Source organism: Chelmon rostratus, chromosome 18 (assembly GCF_017976325.1).
Source record: "Chelmon rostratus isolate fCheRos1 chromosome 18, fCheRos1.pri, whole genome shotgun sequence".
NCBI lineage: Eukaryota > Metazoa > Chordata > Actinopteri > Chaetodontiformes > Chaetodontidae > Chelmon > Chelmon rostratus.
This window is the reverse complement of record NC_055675.1, coordinates 23,024,383-23,040,844: the sequence shown is the minus strand read 5'-3', so window position 1 is coordinate 23,040,844 and position 16,462 is coordinate 23,024,383. Positions and strand designations below refer to the sequence as shown.

Sequence of the window (16,462 nt, the reverse complement as noted above, 5' to 3'; positions counted from 1 at the left end):
TTTGCCTTATTTTTCTTGAAATAAGAAAAATTCTGTGTCTCTCTCTGTGTGTGTGTGTGTGTGTGTGTGTGTGTTTGCTGTTGGACAGAGGGACTTGGCAGTGCTGTGTGGCATTCAGCACCTGCTGGCTAGGACTGAATAGGGAGTCAATGTGACAACAGAAAACACAAAAAATGCTCGTCTGTCACTGAGAAAAAAAATCTGATTTCTAATCAATATAACTGAGAGAAATTCTGTTTTCTTGGGGCTAAAACTGCAGTATTATGTATAAAACTACATGTTCCACCATAAACAATTTCTCAAGTATTCATTGTAATGAATTTTAAATTGCATAGTTGTGAGGTTTATGGTGCCATGATTGTATTTTATGAATAGGTAGATTATTGTTTATATTATGCTTTCTTTTTCTTCTTTCTTCAGTTTCTTCTAGTCTTTATATGCCTCATTATTTTCATTAGATGTAATTATTTCTATTTTGCCCTGAGTGTTTACGAGAGACTTGTATAAGCTTTTGTTCACTTTAAATTAATCTGAGCGAATGTAGGTAACAGCCTGTGAATGCCTTTATGTACACGCCATATCTTTTATCATAATTGTATTTTAGTAAAATTAGAGGGTAAAGGTCTTGGATTATTAAACATTAATACGATAAAATGTGTAGACATTAAATATGAGTGAAAAACATCGGTTAGGATCCTTAATTAACATATATTGACGTAATCCGTTTTACTACCCTCAGTGCTTATTTTTAACCCTGTTTCGCAGAGTGCATTCAGGAAAGCAGCGTCATGAATCACTTTTATTGGACCTCAAACGGTTAACAGCTTCGCGCGTGCACAGACAGCCATCCAGAGTGAGTCGGGAACGCGCAGAGGTGCTCCGGGAGCGCGAGGCAGAAACCGATCAGACAGCAGGTCGGTCGGTGAGCGGAGAGACGGACCACACCGTAGTACCGGCGATAAAACAGCAGACGTGAACCCTTGTTGTCTTCTCCTGTGGACTAACGTTACGGGAAGTTTTATTTAACAGTACAGACGGACGGAGAGGGTCAGAAAGGCTGTCCACCATGTCGGGGAGCAGGGAGGAGGAGAGGAGGAAACTGGCCGACATCATTAACCACTGGAACGCCAACCGGCTCGACCTGTTCGAGATCAGCCGGCCCACAGAGGTAGGAGACCACCCTGAAGTAGCAGGAGAGGCCGCGGACCCGCAGGCCCTCTCCTGGGTGAACGGGAGACCGTCAAGCCATTACTGGCTTGGAAATGTCGAAAGCCAAGCTTGTTGTGGGCAGCGTGGTTTACTTGGTTTAGCGTTACTCGGTGGTAAGTCCCCGTACGTGCATGGAGAGAATGAATGCCAAACTCCATTGAAAAATCTGACGCTTTACTATGTCGTAATGTACACACACACATTGTACAAAGCGAGGCCTTTTGAATTAAATTAATCTTTGAGCTTTCATGGCTACTAAATGGACAAGATACGTTTTGTGTACAGATTAGCCCAACAATGTTTCGATAAAATATTTTTTTTTAGAAACACAAACGTAACGTTAGCTAGCTATCTCATTAGCTACCGCCCACAAGTGTATATTTGGGAAGTAGCTAGCTTCATATGTAGAAGGAATAATTCTCAAAGTTGACAGTTTACAGAAGCAGTTTGTGCTTTGTGCATAATAAGTTTGCCGAATTTCAAGTAAACACAAATGATTAATTAGATATCTTGAGGTATATTCTCGTAAATGTGAGAGAAGAGAGTCAGCACTGAATTGTCAGATTTTGAATGGAGTTTGGCGTGTTGTCTCCAACACAAGAGGGAACGGCACGTATTGGGGCTAGCTAGCTAGTTAGCAAGCACGTTACCTGTAGAGCAAACATGAACCCTGCCATTGTGTTAAAAAGAAGAAACTGGAAAGCCAAGCTAGTGGCATCCACGTATAACACAGGTCATGGCTATTTAAATCATAAACTGAAGTTGTAATATATCCAGCTATGCCATTGTTAGCTGTGTGTATTGGTGGGGAGGCGGGCTCGCAGCAGTGCCTACAATGGCTGACAAACCCAGTGGCACGGTGAGGGTGTTTTATACGCGAGGCAAATAGATAAAAGCTTAAAGTATTAGCAACAAGCTTGGTGTGAATGCTTACAGCAGGTAGGGCGCTCAAAGCACGGATGCTACCAGCCTACAAACCATAACACAGAGTCCCTGTCAGGGCAATACACAGACCATGTCATGTCGCCCTGCATTGTCCTTACATCAGCTAGCTTGATGCGAGCTGCTTGTTTGACCAGCAATAATTTGACCCTGCAGCATATTGAGGAGCTGTGCTGTAATTAAATCTCCCGTCTGGACTCAGGTTGTGGTTGTTTACTAACAACATGACAGGATAAGGAACTCCTCCCTGCAGGTTTGGCTAGCTAGCTACAGCACCAGAGAACAGCAAGAGCTGGGTGATGTTTCTAGTCCTTAAGGAGTTAGTCAATATCCGTCTAACCTTACCCCTTAACTGGTGCACCTCACGGCTAAGTAGTTTTGATTTATGGCTCTGACTGTGATTGCGTCAGCTGCAGTGTTTTTAGGCGGGCAGCCCATCCCCACCTCTCCTTGGATAAGGGTGTAGGGGGGCCAGAGGGTCCCCTCTTCTCGTCTTGAGCCGATTAATTTATCAGGATTGACGCCGGCCAGCCGTTGGCCAGGGCTGTGTACCGCACACACAACCTCTCCATTCTGCGAGGAATGATTAACCCAGTCCCGAAGTTCTCGGGGCTGTAATTCTCTCACTGTGCAAGAAGCATTGCTTCAGCACTGCTGAAGACTGCTCAGCGTTTAGTCCAGTGGAACATGATTAAATGTAAGCAGATGCATGGCCTTCCTTGCCACGCCACACCCTCCCCATATGTCAGCTGGTAGGGCCCCCAAGCTGTACAAGTGTCCTTCACACCGTCTAGACTGCCCCCGAGTGTAGCTGTGCATGAAATATTGTTATGCGTTTGTAGTCAAACTTAACAGTGTGATCTGTGACTGACACTGATTTTTATTTTCTATTGACTAACAACACATCTGACTGACTATATTTAATATTTAAATTTCAGACCCAACTGCCACTGAGAGGGGTGAGATCATTCGTGTAATTAGATTAGCTGTGGATGACTGATTAGTCTAGAGCAAAGGTTCTCAAACTTTTTAATCTTACAACCCAAACTGAATAAGTCCTGCTGTGGGACTCATGGTGAGGCTCATTATAACATAACAGGTATTTGTGTCACGTGGGGACTCGCTGCAGGCAGGGATGTGGGGCCTCTTTTTGCAGGATTCAATAAACAACAGGCTTGAAAGTTGTAGCACAATAGATGTAGTGGAATTCGGATGTAATCAGACCAGCAGTTTATTCTATTTAGATAAAAAGGTTGTGGGAAAGTTTACTGTGCTTCACTTTTGTATTTAAGAAGTCTATCTTCACACTGCTCCAAAAGAGGGCAGAAAAGATCATTGGACAGAGATTTGATCATCTCTATTCATTTTAGGCTTTGGTGGTGTGCGTGCTGTGTGGGTGGCACCGTGAGGATGGACTGTGTTCAGCTTAAAAACACATGCATTCTTATGAGTTGTCTTTGTGCATTTTAGCACATGTGACCACACACAATCAACATTTAGTTCCGTCTTCCAAGTGAGATGATTTTCATTCACAGTATGGTGGCATGCCGCTACACGGCACCTAAAAATAATACTCTCAGTTCTGTTAGAAAAGGAGCACTGTGCTTTTTTAAGGATTGTGAGCACAGTCTGCAGCATCTGCAGGAATCCTCCCCAACACACAAGGTTTCATGTTTATAAGACTTTGAATTTTGACAGTCGATATCCAGCAGTTCCTTGTGCTTGGAAAGCTGTACATATTGGAAAAGTTGTTGTCAAGATTGTCCTGAATACAGCCTGTGAGAACGAGTGCAGTAGATCCAAAGCGACATTTCTGGAACCGATCTCTAAAGGAGGATTCAGAAGGAAATCTTGGTTTTCAATACCCTGTCTGTGGGTTTGTTTATTTTATTGAAAGGCTCTGGTAAACTGGCAGTGTTAGTCCAAACAAGTCATAAACAAAAGTGTCGACGGCACAGATCTAAGACATTTAACAGCACATAGTGACACATGTTGTACCAGACAAGCAGACCCTGTATACGGTGCAAGATAAATGATAGAGAGGAAATGATTCATATCACCTTCCAAATGTACTTTCAGCGTTCACTCAGTGTGCACTCAGGCAGTATGTATCCAGAGATACACGTAGGCTGAAGAAAGTGGCTGTGACAGTGTTGTAATTAGCAGGTAGCGCTATCTAAGCCAGTAATTACGTGTAATATTGTCGTTACTCAGGCGCGTCAGATGTATATTATGTTAACATCTACCTTGGCAGAGGCAGTTTGAAGTTGTTGTTAAATGATGAGGTCATTTCCGTTAGAAGTGTGATTTTCCTTGCATGGGTGTACAGTAAACCTGGCTGCATCTCCGAACAGGAAAAGGTTTGAGTTAAGGCTGGAGTCTGTTTAACTTGACCTTTATTTGTGTGATGCAGGTAAGACAGTTTTAAAGCTTCTCCACTTCTCCTGAGTTTTAGCCTAAGGAATATTTTCACTTATTTTCTGAGCAACTTAAGAGACTTATAGTTGAATTTGGGAACAGCAGCTTTTTTGTCCGGCCAGTTCTCGATTGATCCCTCCTGGCACAAGGCCTTCCTCACTGCCAGATCAGCTCCGCTAAACACTGACCTCTCAAAATCTCTGCAGGCTGCCAAATACTAGCAATAAAAGTTATTAACTTTGCTAGCATTCACAGTGTGATTGCATTTCTGCCTGTAGATTAGTGACTTAGAGGATCCTGAAGCGAGGTGTCTGCAGGAGCTTAAAACGAAAGATTGGATCTAAATTTAAGAGTTTTAAAAGAATGAATGCCTTAAATAGACTTTAAAGAGCTTTTAAGTTGCAGCAGTGCTGAAAATTGAAGCAAATATTACATCCACTCACATAGTTTCACTTCCAGTAGGCCGCAGTGAGACTTCCATGCTTGGAAGACAGAACCGGGTTAACACAGCCTGACAGATATTTTCCTTTTATCAAGTCTGCTCAGCTGAACAGATCCAAGCATCTTGTCTTTAAATGTACGCTGTCCTGCTATATTTCCTTATCCTCGTGTTGCTTATGTAAAGATTCACAACTTTTGATTGTCAGACTTGTGCTGCTTTCTGGATTTTTCTGGTTGTTGAAATTGTCTTAAATGTTAGCAGTTTTTAAATTTCTCGAACTTGTCTCACTGAATCCTGCAGATGACATAGCAGTAACAGTGAACACCAGCTTCGCCTGCATGGCGTGACAAATTGACACAAGGCACATGAAAGTGAAGCGCAACAGCTCGCGTAACCTCCATGCACGTAACTGTGCCACACAACAGACTGAATAGGTGTAGAGGAAGATCTCTCATACTTTTGGCCTTGGTTTAAATGACCATTTGAATGCTGGGATGGCTGAATGTCAGAGAAATTCAGGAATGCTGCTTTGACAGGATGTAATTTTTTAGCAGCACAACCGAATAAGGTGGGGAATTACAGGAAGTACGATTAAAAATACAGTCAGCTTGTCTCAATACGTTCCTCAGTTCCATTATGTATTGCCTGGCTGTGTAGGTGGACGGTGTGTTGATATATTTTTGGTTGAGCATCTTTCCTGTGATCCAGGCAGGTGGAAAGACTGAGACACAGGGATGGTTTGTAACCCAGCAGAGCAGCAGATCCTGATTGTTGGTTTTGCTCCAAATGAGGAAAAACACAGTAGGATGGTAGACAATGACAGCAATGATGTGTCTTCATGCAGCAGTATGTCATGCTAGAAGTCGTCTGTGCACCCATGTCTCCCCATTCACTCTAGTCTTCATATTCTGAACCACAAACCAAAAACCCAGCAATTAGCAACACGCAAAGCAACAGTATTTCCCAGTAGCACCGACCGGCTGATTTCATCGTGAAACGTTTTTACTACCAGGAAGCTCATCCACCGTCTTTCCTATGGGACCTGAATGTAGCATGCAAACAGCCTCGCTGTGACATCAGCGGCCCCTCCCTCCTCTTCCCTGCTGCACAGGAAGCAGGAAGCTGGCAGGAAGTATGTGTTGTGTGGAGATAGTGGGTTTCCTGCGGTCTTGGTGGAATGATTGGGTTTGTTTTCAGACTCATGTTTGATCAGATTTTATTTTACCAGCTATTTCCAGAGTCCAGATTATTTTTTTCACCAGTGGCACCACCTTTATTGTTACCATACTGATACAGCTACGTTTTGGTGCAGCAGCCCGTGTCATGTTTCTAGATATTTATTGACATTATTGATCATACTTTCTTCTTGTATTTATGGATATTACCCATAGAATATCATCTTTAAACTTTTATTGGGTATGTCACCTGGATGAGCCCTAAAAAGCTTCATCTTCATCCTCATCCCCACCTCCTCTCAGCTATCTGTTTTCTGTGTTCAGCCTTTGGATAATTAATATCGAGGTCCATTTGGTTGGTTGTTAGCCTTTTAAAGAATGAATGTGCATGTGCTTGGCTGATGAAAGCTGTTGCCCCAGTTGACGGTGAGCTTGAGACTAGGAGTGGCTGATACGGGTAATATCTTGTATCATAATATCTAATTTTAAAAAGGATTATCCTATTATATAATACAATTAAAATAGGGAAAAATGCTCATCACAGTTTCCTAGGCTGCCTGGCATCATCAGTTCATTGAGTATTTGTTTGAGCTCTAGTTACTCGTCAGTATGTTAGATATTGTCACATTGCTCACTTTTATTCTCCTACACACCTGTCTGCATACAAAGATGACTTTTTGGAAACCATATCATGCAGTTAAGTGATGAAGAGAATTGCTCTGTTTCTCCCTGGGAATTTTGCTCTGTTGTGAAGTGGCATTGGACCATCATTGAAGGTCAAGATGCTCAATGACAAGAAATTACGTACAGCGAAGAAATAGCTCCCGAGGGACTGCTACTAAGAGGGAAAGATTGTTGACTGGCTGGTGTTTGACTTTGACTGAAAGGTCAGTGTCGGCCTGGTGGGTACCTGTTTACAGTAGCATCTGGCGATCGTAGCAGCGGGTTTGGCAGCAGTGCCGTGGAGGCCTGGTTAACAGATTTGCTGGCCTCAGCCACAACTACAATACCATGAGGTCACACACACACACACACACACACACACAGTAGCTGACTGCCCTGTGCATTTATCTCTGTTTGCATTGTCTCTCTGTGTGTTCATTGGCCATGCCCTCCCTGCCTCTTTCTGTCTCTCTCATCATGTCACGTGGCCAATTGCTGACTGCATCTCCATGGTAACGCTGTAGCTGTGATGAGCACAGACTACAGAAGCTCTGCAAAAGAGGCCTCTCTCTCTTTCTTTTACACACACCCGGCTGGTAGCTGACAGGCTTATAAAAGAAGTATGTGTGTGTGATTTTTAGTCTGCAGTAATGATGAGAGTTATGGCTGAAGGTTTTCTTAACTCACGTCAAAGAGGCCGTCATCAGTGAGTATCATAATTGGATTTATTGTGATGCAGATCTGGACCCGAAGTGAACAGGATTCAGTTATCTGCACTTGAGTAGCAGGTGGGTGGGTTGACTGTGGCTAAATTATGCACATACATCAAGATGTTGCTGTTCCTGTATGTGTTAATTCTGTAGGAGTTTTGAGCATCCCACTGAAGCTGAGGTCACATTATACTTGTCATTTCAAGTGTCTTCTATTTAGATAAAGGCCACACAGGTTTAAAGATGCTTTCATTTATACTAGCCACATGTGAGTGTTTGCGTCTGATTGCAGTCCCTGTTGGTTTTTCCATGCGTCATACAATGCAGGGTCGGCTGCACTCCTCTGAGAAGCACTTTTGCAGTTTAGTTCCAACAGTAGCCGTTAATTTAGCTAACAGCCATCGATACATACTCGTGTCACTATCTCATCCTCATTCAGCTCGAACTGATCAGGGATCAGATAAATGCTGTAACAGCTCAGTGCCCCTTCTGTTTTGTTGTTTGTGTTGAAATCGCTGGAGCTGCTTCTTCCTGTCACTTTAATGAGGCAGGAAGAAAGATGGCCGACTTCAGTGTGATTTCAGTTTCACTTTAGCTGCTGTTATCATGAGACGGACCCTGTGAGTGGCTGTTCCTTAATGATGTAGTTTTTCTTGGCAGGAGTTACGATTACAGATGCATAGATGCATTTTCACTTTTGCAACATCTTGCTAGAACACATCTGCTGTCTGTGACGAAATGCAAATGGGGTGTAGAGTGAACCTCCTGAAAATGTGGCTTTGTCCAGACCACAAATACAGCGCTTGGTCTGCGTGTGCTGCTTTATTTCTCTTTTCCATGTTTCCTTGCCTGCTGGTAGTTTGTTCACGAGACAAACAAGACAACATGGAACAGAATCTCTGGACTGACTGATGATTGTAGTCAGGAAAGGTGCATGAATAACTCACTGTGCGAAAGTAGGACGTTAATGCAAAGGTGGATGAGGCCTTATCATGAGAAATGTAAACACACACAGTGGCAGGTGTAAAGCTCGTATCACTAATACTGATAGAATGTTTTCTAGTTTCATTTGACATCATTTCCCTCCTTTATTCTACTCTGTTCTGTTTTTCTTATCTCTTCTGTGGAAAGTCCTTCAGTCCCTTTGAATTAGCTCCCCGTGTTTTATTGCAGTGCTTTGATTCTCTAATTGGAAATAAGTGCTCATGAGAGCTGGTTGAGTGAGGTGTTTATTTTGTTCAGTTTAGTGGTTAGTTTTTAATTCTAGTGACTGCCATCAAAATGTTTGCCTTCTATAATTTGACCTGTCACACGCCTGGATGCTGGTCCTGGTTTGTCTTACCAGCTTCAGTTGCATGGCTGCAGTTGCAGCCTCCTCTGGCTCCTCCTAATGCTCTGTAGGCCTGAGATAATTTGAGCTCTGCATGTGTCTGAGTGTCCATGTCCACCTGTGTCGTCCCTGCTGCTGTTCGCTTCTGCCAAGTGTCTTCCTATCAGCACAGCCAGTTGAAGCTGTAAATGTGTAGTGTGTCACATTTCATGGCCAAACTGTGTGCGTGTGTGCGTGTATGTGCGCGTGCCTGTCGTGCATGTGCGAGTAATCGCTCTACAGCAGTTCATTACGAAGCAGGGCAGAAGATCACGACCACAAGTCTTATAGCCTGTCCAGCAGAGTTATTGCCCATCTCTATCACACACATGTGTTAGTACACACACACACACACACACACACATACAGACAGGCAAACTGGCATGATTGGATGAGTAACCTTGCAGCTCATTTCCATCGGCCAACCACTGCTCAGTCTCGTTGACTTCGGTTCTTTGAAAGGAGCTGCGTGTTTCTCACCGGTTGGCTGTAATGCGGTTTAAACACTAAGTTCACTAAGTTGCAAGTTGTCATACTCACTCAGTCTGGACGAGTGCTGTACTTCCCTCCAGTTTGACAGCATGGGTGGGGGAGGTGCTGTTCTTTGTTCTTAAATTCACATTTTTGAAACCCACTTTATGTTTGTGTTATTGAGTCTGAACTCTCCAGGTCAGTACCTAATCTTTAACCTGCCACATCGCTCACTGTACCAGCTGTAATCAATGCAGCGGGCCTCGCTCTATTGGCTGCTGCCTGTTCAAAAGAGGGATGGGTTCAGACTGGACAGCCGGGATATTTATCACCTCTGTTTATTTCAGCATGTTAGGAAGTCCGCTTCAGCCTCCAGTTGAGTGATGCAGGCGTTATGTTGGTGATGTGTGAAACCGTCTTTATCAAGAGCTGCTCATAAAATTTAATGTAATTACTGAAGTCAAAAACACAGGAGTAGAAAAAGGCGGGTAAGTGGCATAACATCTGATTAAACTGGAATGTAGCCAGTGTTTTCCATGATCTGACTGAGGCCTTGGCCACATGTATACAGAGATTTTTAAATCAGATATTTTCCCTCTCTGTTTAAAAGAGAGTGTGTGTGTGTTTCTGGCACACGGCCTGGCAGTGCGAACGAAAGCTACACTAACCAGTAGTCCGCCATTGTTATTGTTTCAGACGCACGTTCGTGACACAAAGCAACGATGAGCATGTGTGAATTGAGGTGATGACATCATTGTTTCCCAAGATGCTCCATTTTACATGGACACATGGATACTACGTTTCCAAAAATCTCTGTTTCGGTGACCTAAGACGATGTTTGTGTGTGAACAAGAGAGCTGAACGCAGATGAAAATGTTTGTTTTGGTAAGTTTCTGTAAAAGTGCAGTCAAGGCATAAATCATGATGCATTTGAAAGATGAAAGTGATTCATCCATGCAGCCTTTACTGAAGAAGTATCTGCCTCCAGATGCGTGTTTTAGTTTGGAAGCAGTAGCAGCTGACTATTACGAGGCAAGTACTGCATACGGCTAATTGCAGGTAGTTTTCATTTTTCAGCATGTGCCATCAAGCCCAACATTAGCTACCTTAGCTGCTTAGTGTTTCCACAAAGATCAGAGAAAACAACCACATGAGATTTAGCCGGCTAATGCAAAACATCAACTGAAGCAAACACAAATTTATAGGCTCCCGAAGAACCTATAAAATTGTCTTCTGGTGGATTTATCTTAGCTTACGGTTTTAAAAAAATTATATGGTCTTCCAGGTGTTTGTTTTTCAGTTCTATGAGAATACATCCCAGTTACACGGGTCTACGTTCCACAGTTTTTATTTACATTTGTTTAGGTTGCACAGTTGATCAGGTAATTAATTCTGTCTTTAAGCCTTAAATTAAACTTGGTCAGTCTTGCAGAAACCTTGTTCTAGTTTGGCTGCAGGAAGTTAATTTTCCTAGATGGACCCCCGAAATCTGATCAATATATGTAAAGCACTCCTTTAAAGAAGCTTCCCTAAGCAGTTCAGAGTAACACATCAGCATGGCCTCTGTGTGAGTGTGCGCGTTTGAGCAGTTTGTGAGGATCCAACTGGGTGATATGTCATAGTTTTCAGGGTTCCTACTGCTCATGGAATTCCTGGAATGCAAATGGAGTTTTGGGCAGTGAATTCCACACAGAGAAGGTCGGGTATCTCGATAGATTCTCTGTGGAAATTGGGGAATGTCATGAAATTTTACACCTGGAATACATGTGTTATTATCTGTAATTTCCAATTCAGCTATGTATTACAAATATGTATCACAGCAGACAACTTTCAGTGAAACTTGGGTGGAGTCAAGACGCATCGGAAAAGCAGAACAATTGGGAAAGTCACTGAAGAGTCATGGAATTTACATTAAGGCCACAGCGGGAGCTGCTCTCTCCCTGGAAGTGCATTAGTTGGGAAGCACCTGTGGTTCATAATCCAGCTCTCTTTGCTCTCTCTCCCTCTGTCAAACACACATTCCTTCCCTGTGATTTGGCCTCTCTCTTATCTATCTTTTCTCTCTTTTCTCTTGTTCTAAAACAAGCAGTGTATTGTGTGTGCTCAGCAGAGCAGCCCGCCCTAAAGGCTGCAAGTGTGTGTGCGTGTGTGTGCGCATGTGCGCATGTGTGTGTGTGTGTGTGTGTCCCAGCCAGCCTGTCAGACCGTGTTAATCCCTCTGAGGCCTGGCTCACCTCCTCCCCGCCTTGCCCCTTTTTCCTCTCCTCTGGCCTCCATTGGTTTGTGTTGCCTTCTCAGGCAGCTGATATGCTCTCCTACCTGTCAGTCAGAACGCGCTCGCCTCCCTGCGGGCCAATCACACGGGACGTAGCCCCCCTTTGACCTCACAGGATCAGACAGCAATCAGGAACCAATGACTATGAGTGTTTAGCACTGCTTGCTACCAGCTCCCATGATGCTTTGCAGCAGATCAATGTCTAAGTCGTGGCCCACAAGGAGGGAAAACAAGGAGGGAACTGTCTGTATTAGTGCTGGGAGTAAAACCCATTGTTTGGCAGTTTACATGTGGTCTGACGGAGCTGCAACCGTAATTAAAAATCCTTCATAAACGTAAGCCACGAAAAACAATTTCAATGAACCCTTGCATTTCTGGATTCATGTACATTTTTTGTCAATGAGGTTTGTTGCAGAACAGTATTTCATCTGTCTGGCAGATTGACCTTAGAGGTAAGGTCATCGTGCAACATTTGCACGAGGAGAATCCATCATGGATGAGTGTTTATAATGTGTATAAACCTTCTGAATTGTTAGTTAAAGTACATTTATATGTTAACGTGTTCATTTTTGACTCAAAGTAAAAAGTCAGTGCTCGTTTTCTTGTCGAAGGACATTCAAGAAACAGTCGGGACAAGTAAAAAGAGACAGAAAAGTTGAAAAATTAATTAAAACACAATTGAAATCAACAATCGAGGTTGATTAGATCTGACAGTGTAATGTTAGAGCAGAAACAGCTAAATCAAGTGGTTGATTCACAGAAAATAAAATTGCATATAAGGGCAGCTATTTTGACAATAGTTTAAGGCAAATATGCCAAACATTAGCAGGTTCATCTTATTCTGATTGTAAACTCCACTTGTGTAGGTTTTGGACAGTTGTTAAAGAGATTTGACAACTTGTTAGGCTGTTTGCTGACATCTTTTAGAGCAAACAATGAATCGACTAGTTGAGAAAATGATCAGCAGGGTCATTGATAATGACAACTATTAGCCCCCTGTGCAGCCCCAGTAAGATGATCTGAACAGACACATGTAAAAACATGATGATTGCATGTGATGCCCTGTATATTCAGATAGCAGTGATCACATTTTAACAAACCTGTAAGTAATGTATCACCTGAGCGGAGTCTGTATTTTCAGCATTTTACAAATTGATCATAAGGGTGGAACTAAAATCACAAGTTAAAAAATTGTGATGACCCAGAGTTTCCCAAACAGCTGGTGTAGGTGAGACCAGCGTGGGACTTGTTGGATATCTCGCTCGATCCTCATAGGGTTGGGTATTCTTTTAATTAGTTAATGTTAATTACCAGCAAAACAAGTCCTCCGCAAGTAAGAACACACACACACACAGTAATGATAAACAACACAGCACACTGGTGACATTCCTCAGCTTTTAAGACGGGGACCACAGAATGTTTGGCGCTGTGTCTGTGTGTTGAAATGTTTGCTGGTTTGGTGTTTGTCTGTGAAAAGTAGCAGCATACCAAACACATGAGAGCAGATGTGCAGATGGACTCAACCGGACTTCACTTTTTCATGATTTCGTAGGAAGAAAAAGAATTTAAGAGAGCTTAAATGTGTTCACACGAAGATTTGGTTTTGGTTTTGGCTCCTGAAATGAATGCACACCAGCAAGTTTGAGAAATGTACACATGTGGTTTCTTATTCTGAAGCTGATGCAGCAACACGTTTCAAACCAGTCGGGACAGGAGCAACTAAAGACTGGAAAAGATGTGGAACGCTCCAGAAACACCTGTTTGGATCATTCCACAGGTGAACAGGTTGATTGGTAACAGGTGATAGCATCATGATTGAAAGGCTCAGTGGTTCACAGTGAGGATGGAGTGAGGGTCAACACTTTGTGAACACGTGATTGGATAAAGAGATTAATACCTGGACTCAGGGACACTTCAGGAAACTGTTGTCAGTTAAAGGATAACTTTGGTTTTTTACAACCTGGACCTTATTTGTAGCATTAAATACGACCATTTACTCACCCAGACAACTTTGGTGGCATTTGGAGTCGTTTTGAAGAAATTAGCCCCAGAGGAGCGGCGCGTATATCCGTATAATGCGAGTACTCGGGGCATCCATGCGCAGCCTCTATATAACGCATAATCTGCGGAGAAACTCGTTCATATTCCAATATTTAGTTATGATATGCTGGTGCTATTCCCCTCTGAGCCCGTGGTGGCATGCTATCAACAGCCGGCGCCTCTAGACAACTACCTCTGACATGGATGATGTCATTACCGAACGCGGGGCGCTGCGAGCAGCCAGCCACAACACGGCTGACTCTGCGGCGGTCGGCTACGAATACGCAATAACGAACCAGAGCTGTGCCAAACTACAGCTAAACTAGCCGACCACGGGCTCAGAGGGGAATAGCACCAGCATATCATAACTAAATATTGGAATATGAACGAGTTTCACCAGATTATGCGTTATATAGAGGCTGCGCATGGATGCCCCGAGTACTCGCATTATATGGATATACGCGCCGCTCCTCTGGGGCTAATTTCTTCAAAACGACTCCAAATGCCACCAAAGTTGTCTGGGTGAGTAAATGGGCGTATTTAATGCTACAAATAAGGTCCAGGTTGTAAAAAATGAAAGTTATCCTTAACACAGTTTGCTTGGAAGTGATTGATTCTGTTGTTATTTACATTTTACACAGCGTCCCAACATTTTTGGAATCAGGGTTGTACTATTCCCATGGTAGCAAAGCAGTACAAATACACAATGACTGTACAACTAAATGTCACACTCATTCAGTTGTACAGAGGTGAGCAGTCTACAGTCAACATAAACATCCATTCGGAGAGTATCAACACTTTTATGAACTGTCTGGCCGTAAAAATGAGTTACAGCATATTTGTGAGACGTTGTCACTGCTCAGCAAGAGATGAGCAGTCAGCAATCACAAGCAGGTGCTGCCGTCTAAAGTTACACACCAACTCTATCAAAGAGGCCTGTGTGTTCGTCCGGACTCCGCTCCTCTCATCTGCTGGTTGTTAGACGGCTCCCCAATGGAGCTGCACCCTGTCCTCGCCCTGTCTCAGCTCAGCCCCACCCGCCTGGTAGGGCCCGGTGGAGAATTCGAACCAAAAAACTATGATAATACTATGTGGGTGACCTCAGCGGGCCGGGGACTTCCCTACGCTCTGCTCCACCCGCTCGTATTTGTTGTTCTTAGCTGCACACCCTGTTTCATAAGAATGGCTTCGACACGCACACAGACACTCACACATTCACACTCACAAACACACAGCAATGCAGCGGTGATGTGTGACAGGGACTGACATCGCTGACGCAAACCCAGACTCTCTCTCTGTGTGTGTGTCTGTGTGTCTGTGTGTGTGTGTGTGTGTGTGTGTGTGTGTGTGTGTGTGTGTGTGTGTGTGTGTGTTTGCGTGTGCGTGTGTGTACCTGGGAGTTCAGGGTTTGGTTGTAAGTCTTTCAGGGAAGAGTAAAGAAGAAAAATTATTTGCTACTCGGTGTGTGTTTTGCATTGATATTCATTTGAGGGCAGTGTGTCTGGAAGTCTCTCTGGATGTTATTTTTGTGTGTATGTGGAAGGGGAGAGGCTGCAGTCCAAACTACTTTTCCTGCTCCGTTGTTTGTTCAAGAAGTCAGCGCCTGATGCAAATGCACTATAATATCCATCAGAGTCCACCACATAATGCTGTTGATACCAGGCAATTTAGCCAACCAGCGGAAAGTATGTGAAACTTTTCTGTGACAGACTTCTGGAATGTCCTGGTGCAGTAAATCCTGCAGAAGTGGAAATTAAGCTTAGACCAGGGCCTCCGCTGCTTTGAACTGGGTTTTTGGTGAAGGCCAGATGATGTCATCTGCTAATTTGGATGCTTGTGGCATCAGTTGCATCAGTTTCAGGATATCTGCAACTTTCATCAAGACATTTCAAGGCTTCCTGAATGCCAGTTAGAAAGCGGGTCCAGACATTAAGATGACAGTCAGGTTTTAAGACTAATAAATTGCCTTGTTGGTGTGTTGCAGAAGTTGAGCCATCGTTGCAAGTTCTTGAGTCCAATCAGAAACATTATATCTGTTCTAAAATACAACCCAGCTTTCAAAAAAGTCTTGATTCCGTGTAAAAGTAAATAAAAATGGAATCAGTCATTTGCAAACAACAGTTTTATGAAGTGCTCCAAAACCTGTGTGGTAATATCCTTTATACAACCATGTGTTGACAAAGTGGTGAACCTCGCTCCATCCTCGCTTGTGAACGACTGAGCCTTTGGAGGATGCTCCTTTCATACCCAATCATGATACTATCACCTGTTACCAATCAACCTGTTTACCTGTGAAATCTTCCAAACAGGTGTCTTTCCTAGTCTGTTGTTGCTCCTGTCACAACTGGTTTGAAACGTATTGCTGCATCAGATTCAGAATAAGCAGATATTTATAGAAAATCAATGAATCTGATGAGATCAAACATTAAATATGTTGTCTTCAGTACTGTTTTCAGTTGAGTTTATGTCAAATAGGATTAGCAAGTGATCATATTGTGTTTCATTTATGTTTTACACAGTGTACTTTTCTGGAATTGGTGTTGGACTGTGGAGCACTTAAAGAGTTTTGAGTAGATCCAAAATGTGGCTACGTTTGTCAAAGTTGTTTAGAAAGTTGATCGGCAAAAGTTGATCGGTTCAGAACACTAAAGCAATTTGACTATTTTATGGCAAAATTGACACACAAACTGTAGGTTGAATGTTACAGTTGCTCACAGTGAAATCATTCACTGCTACAGATACCGTGGA

General features: G+C 43.2%; 1 protein-coding gene across 1 annotated transcript in view; it reads left to right on the top strand.

Annotated features, from left to right (window-relative positions):
• Positions 1–898: 898 nt before the first annotated feature.
• Positions 899–16,462, top strand: part of LOC121622463 (afadin-like) — a 93,866-nt gene continuing 78,302 nt past the window's right edge. The window contains 1 exon segment of the mRNA XM_041959426.1: positions 899–1,168. Within this exon segment, the coding sequence (XP_041815360.1) occupies positions 1,067–1,168 (102 nt within the window). The 5' untranslated portion in view covers positions 899–1,066.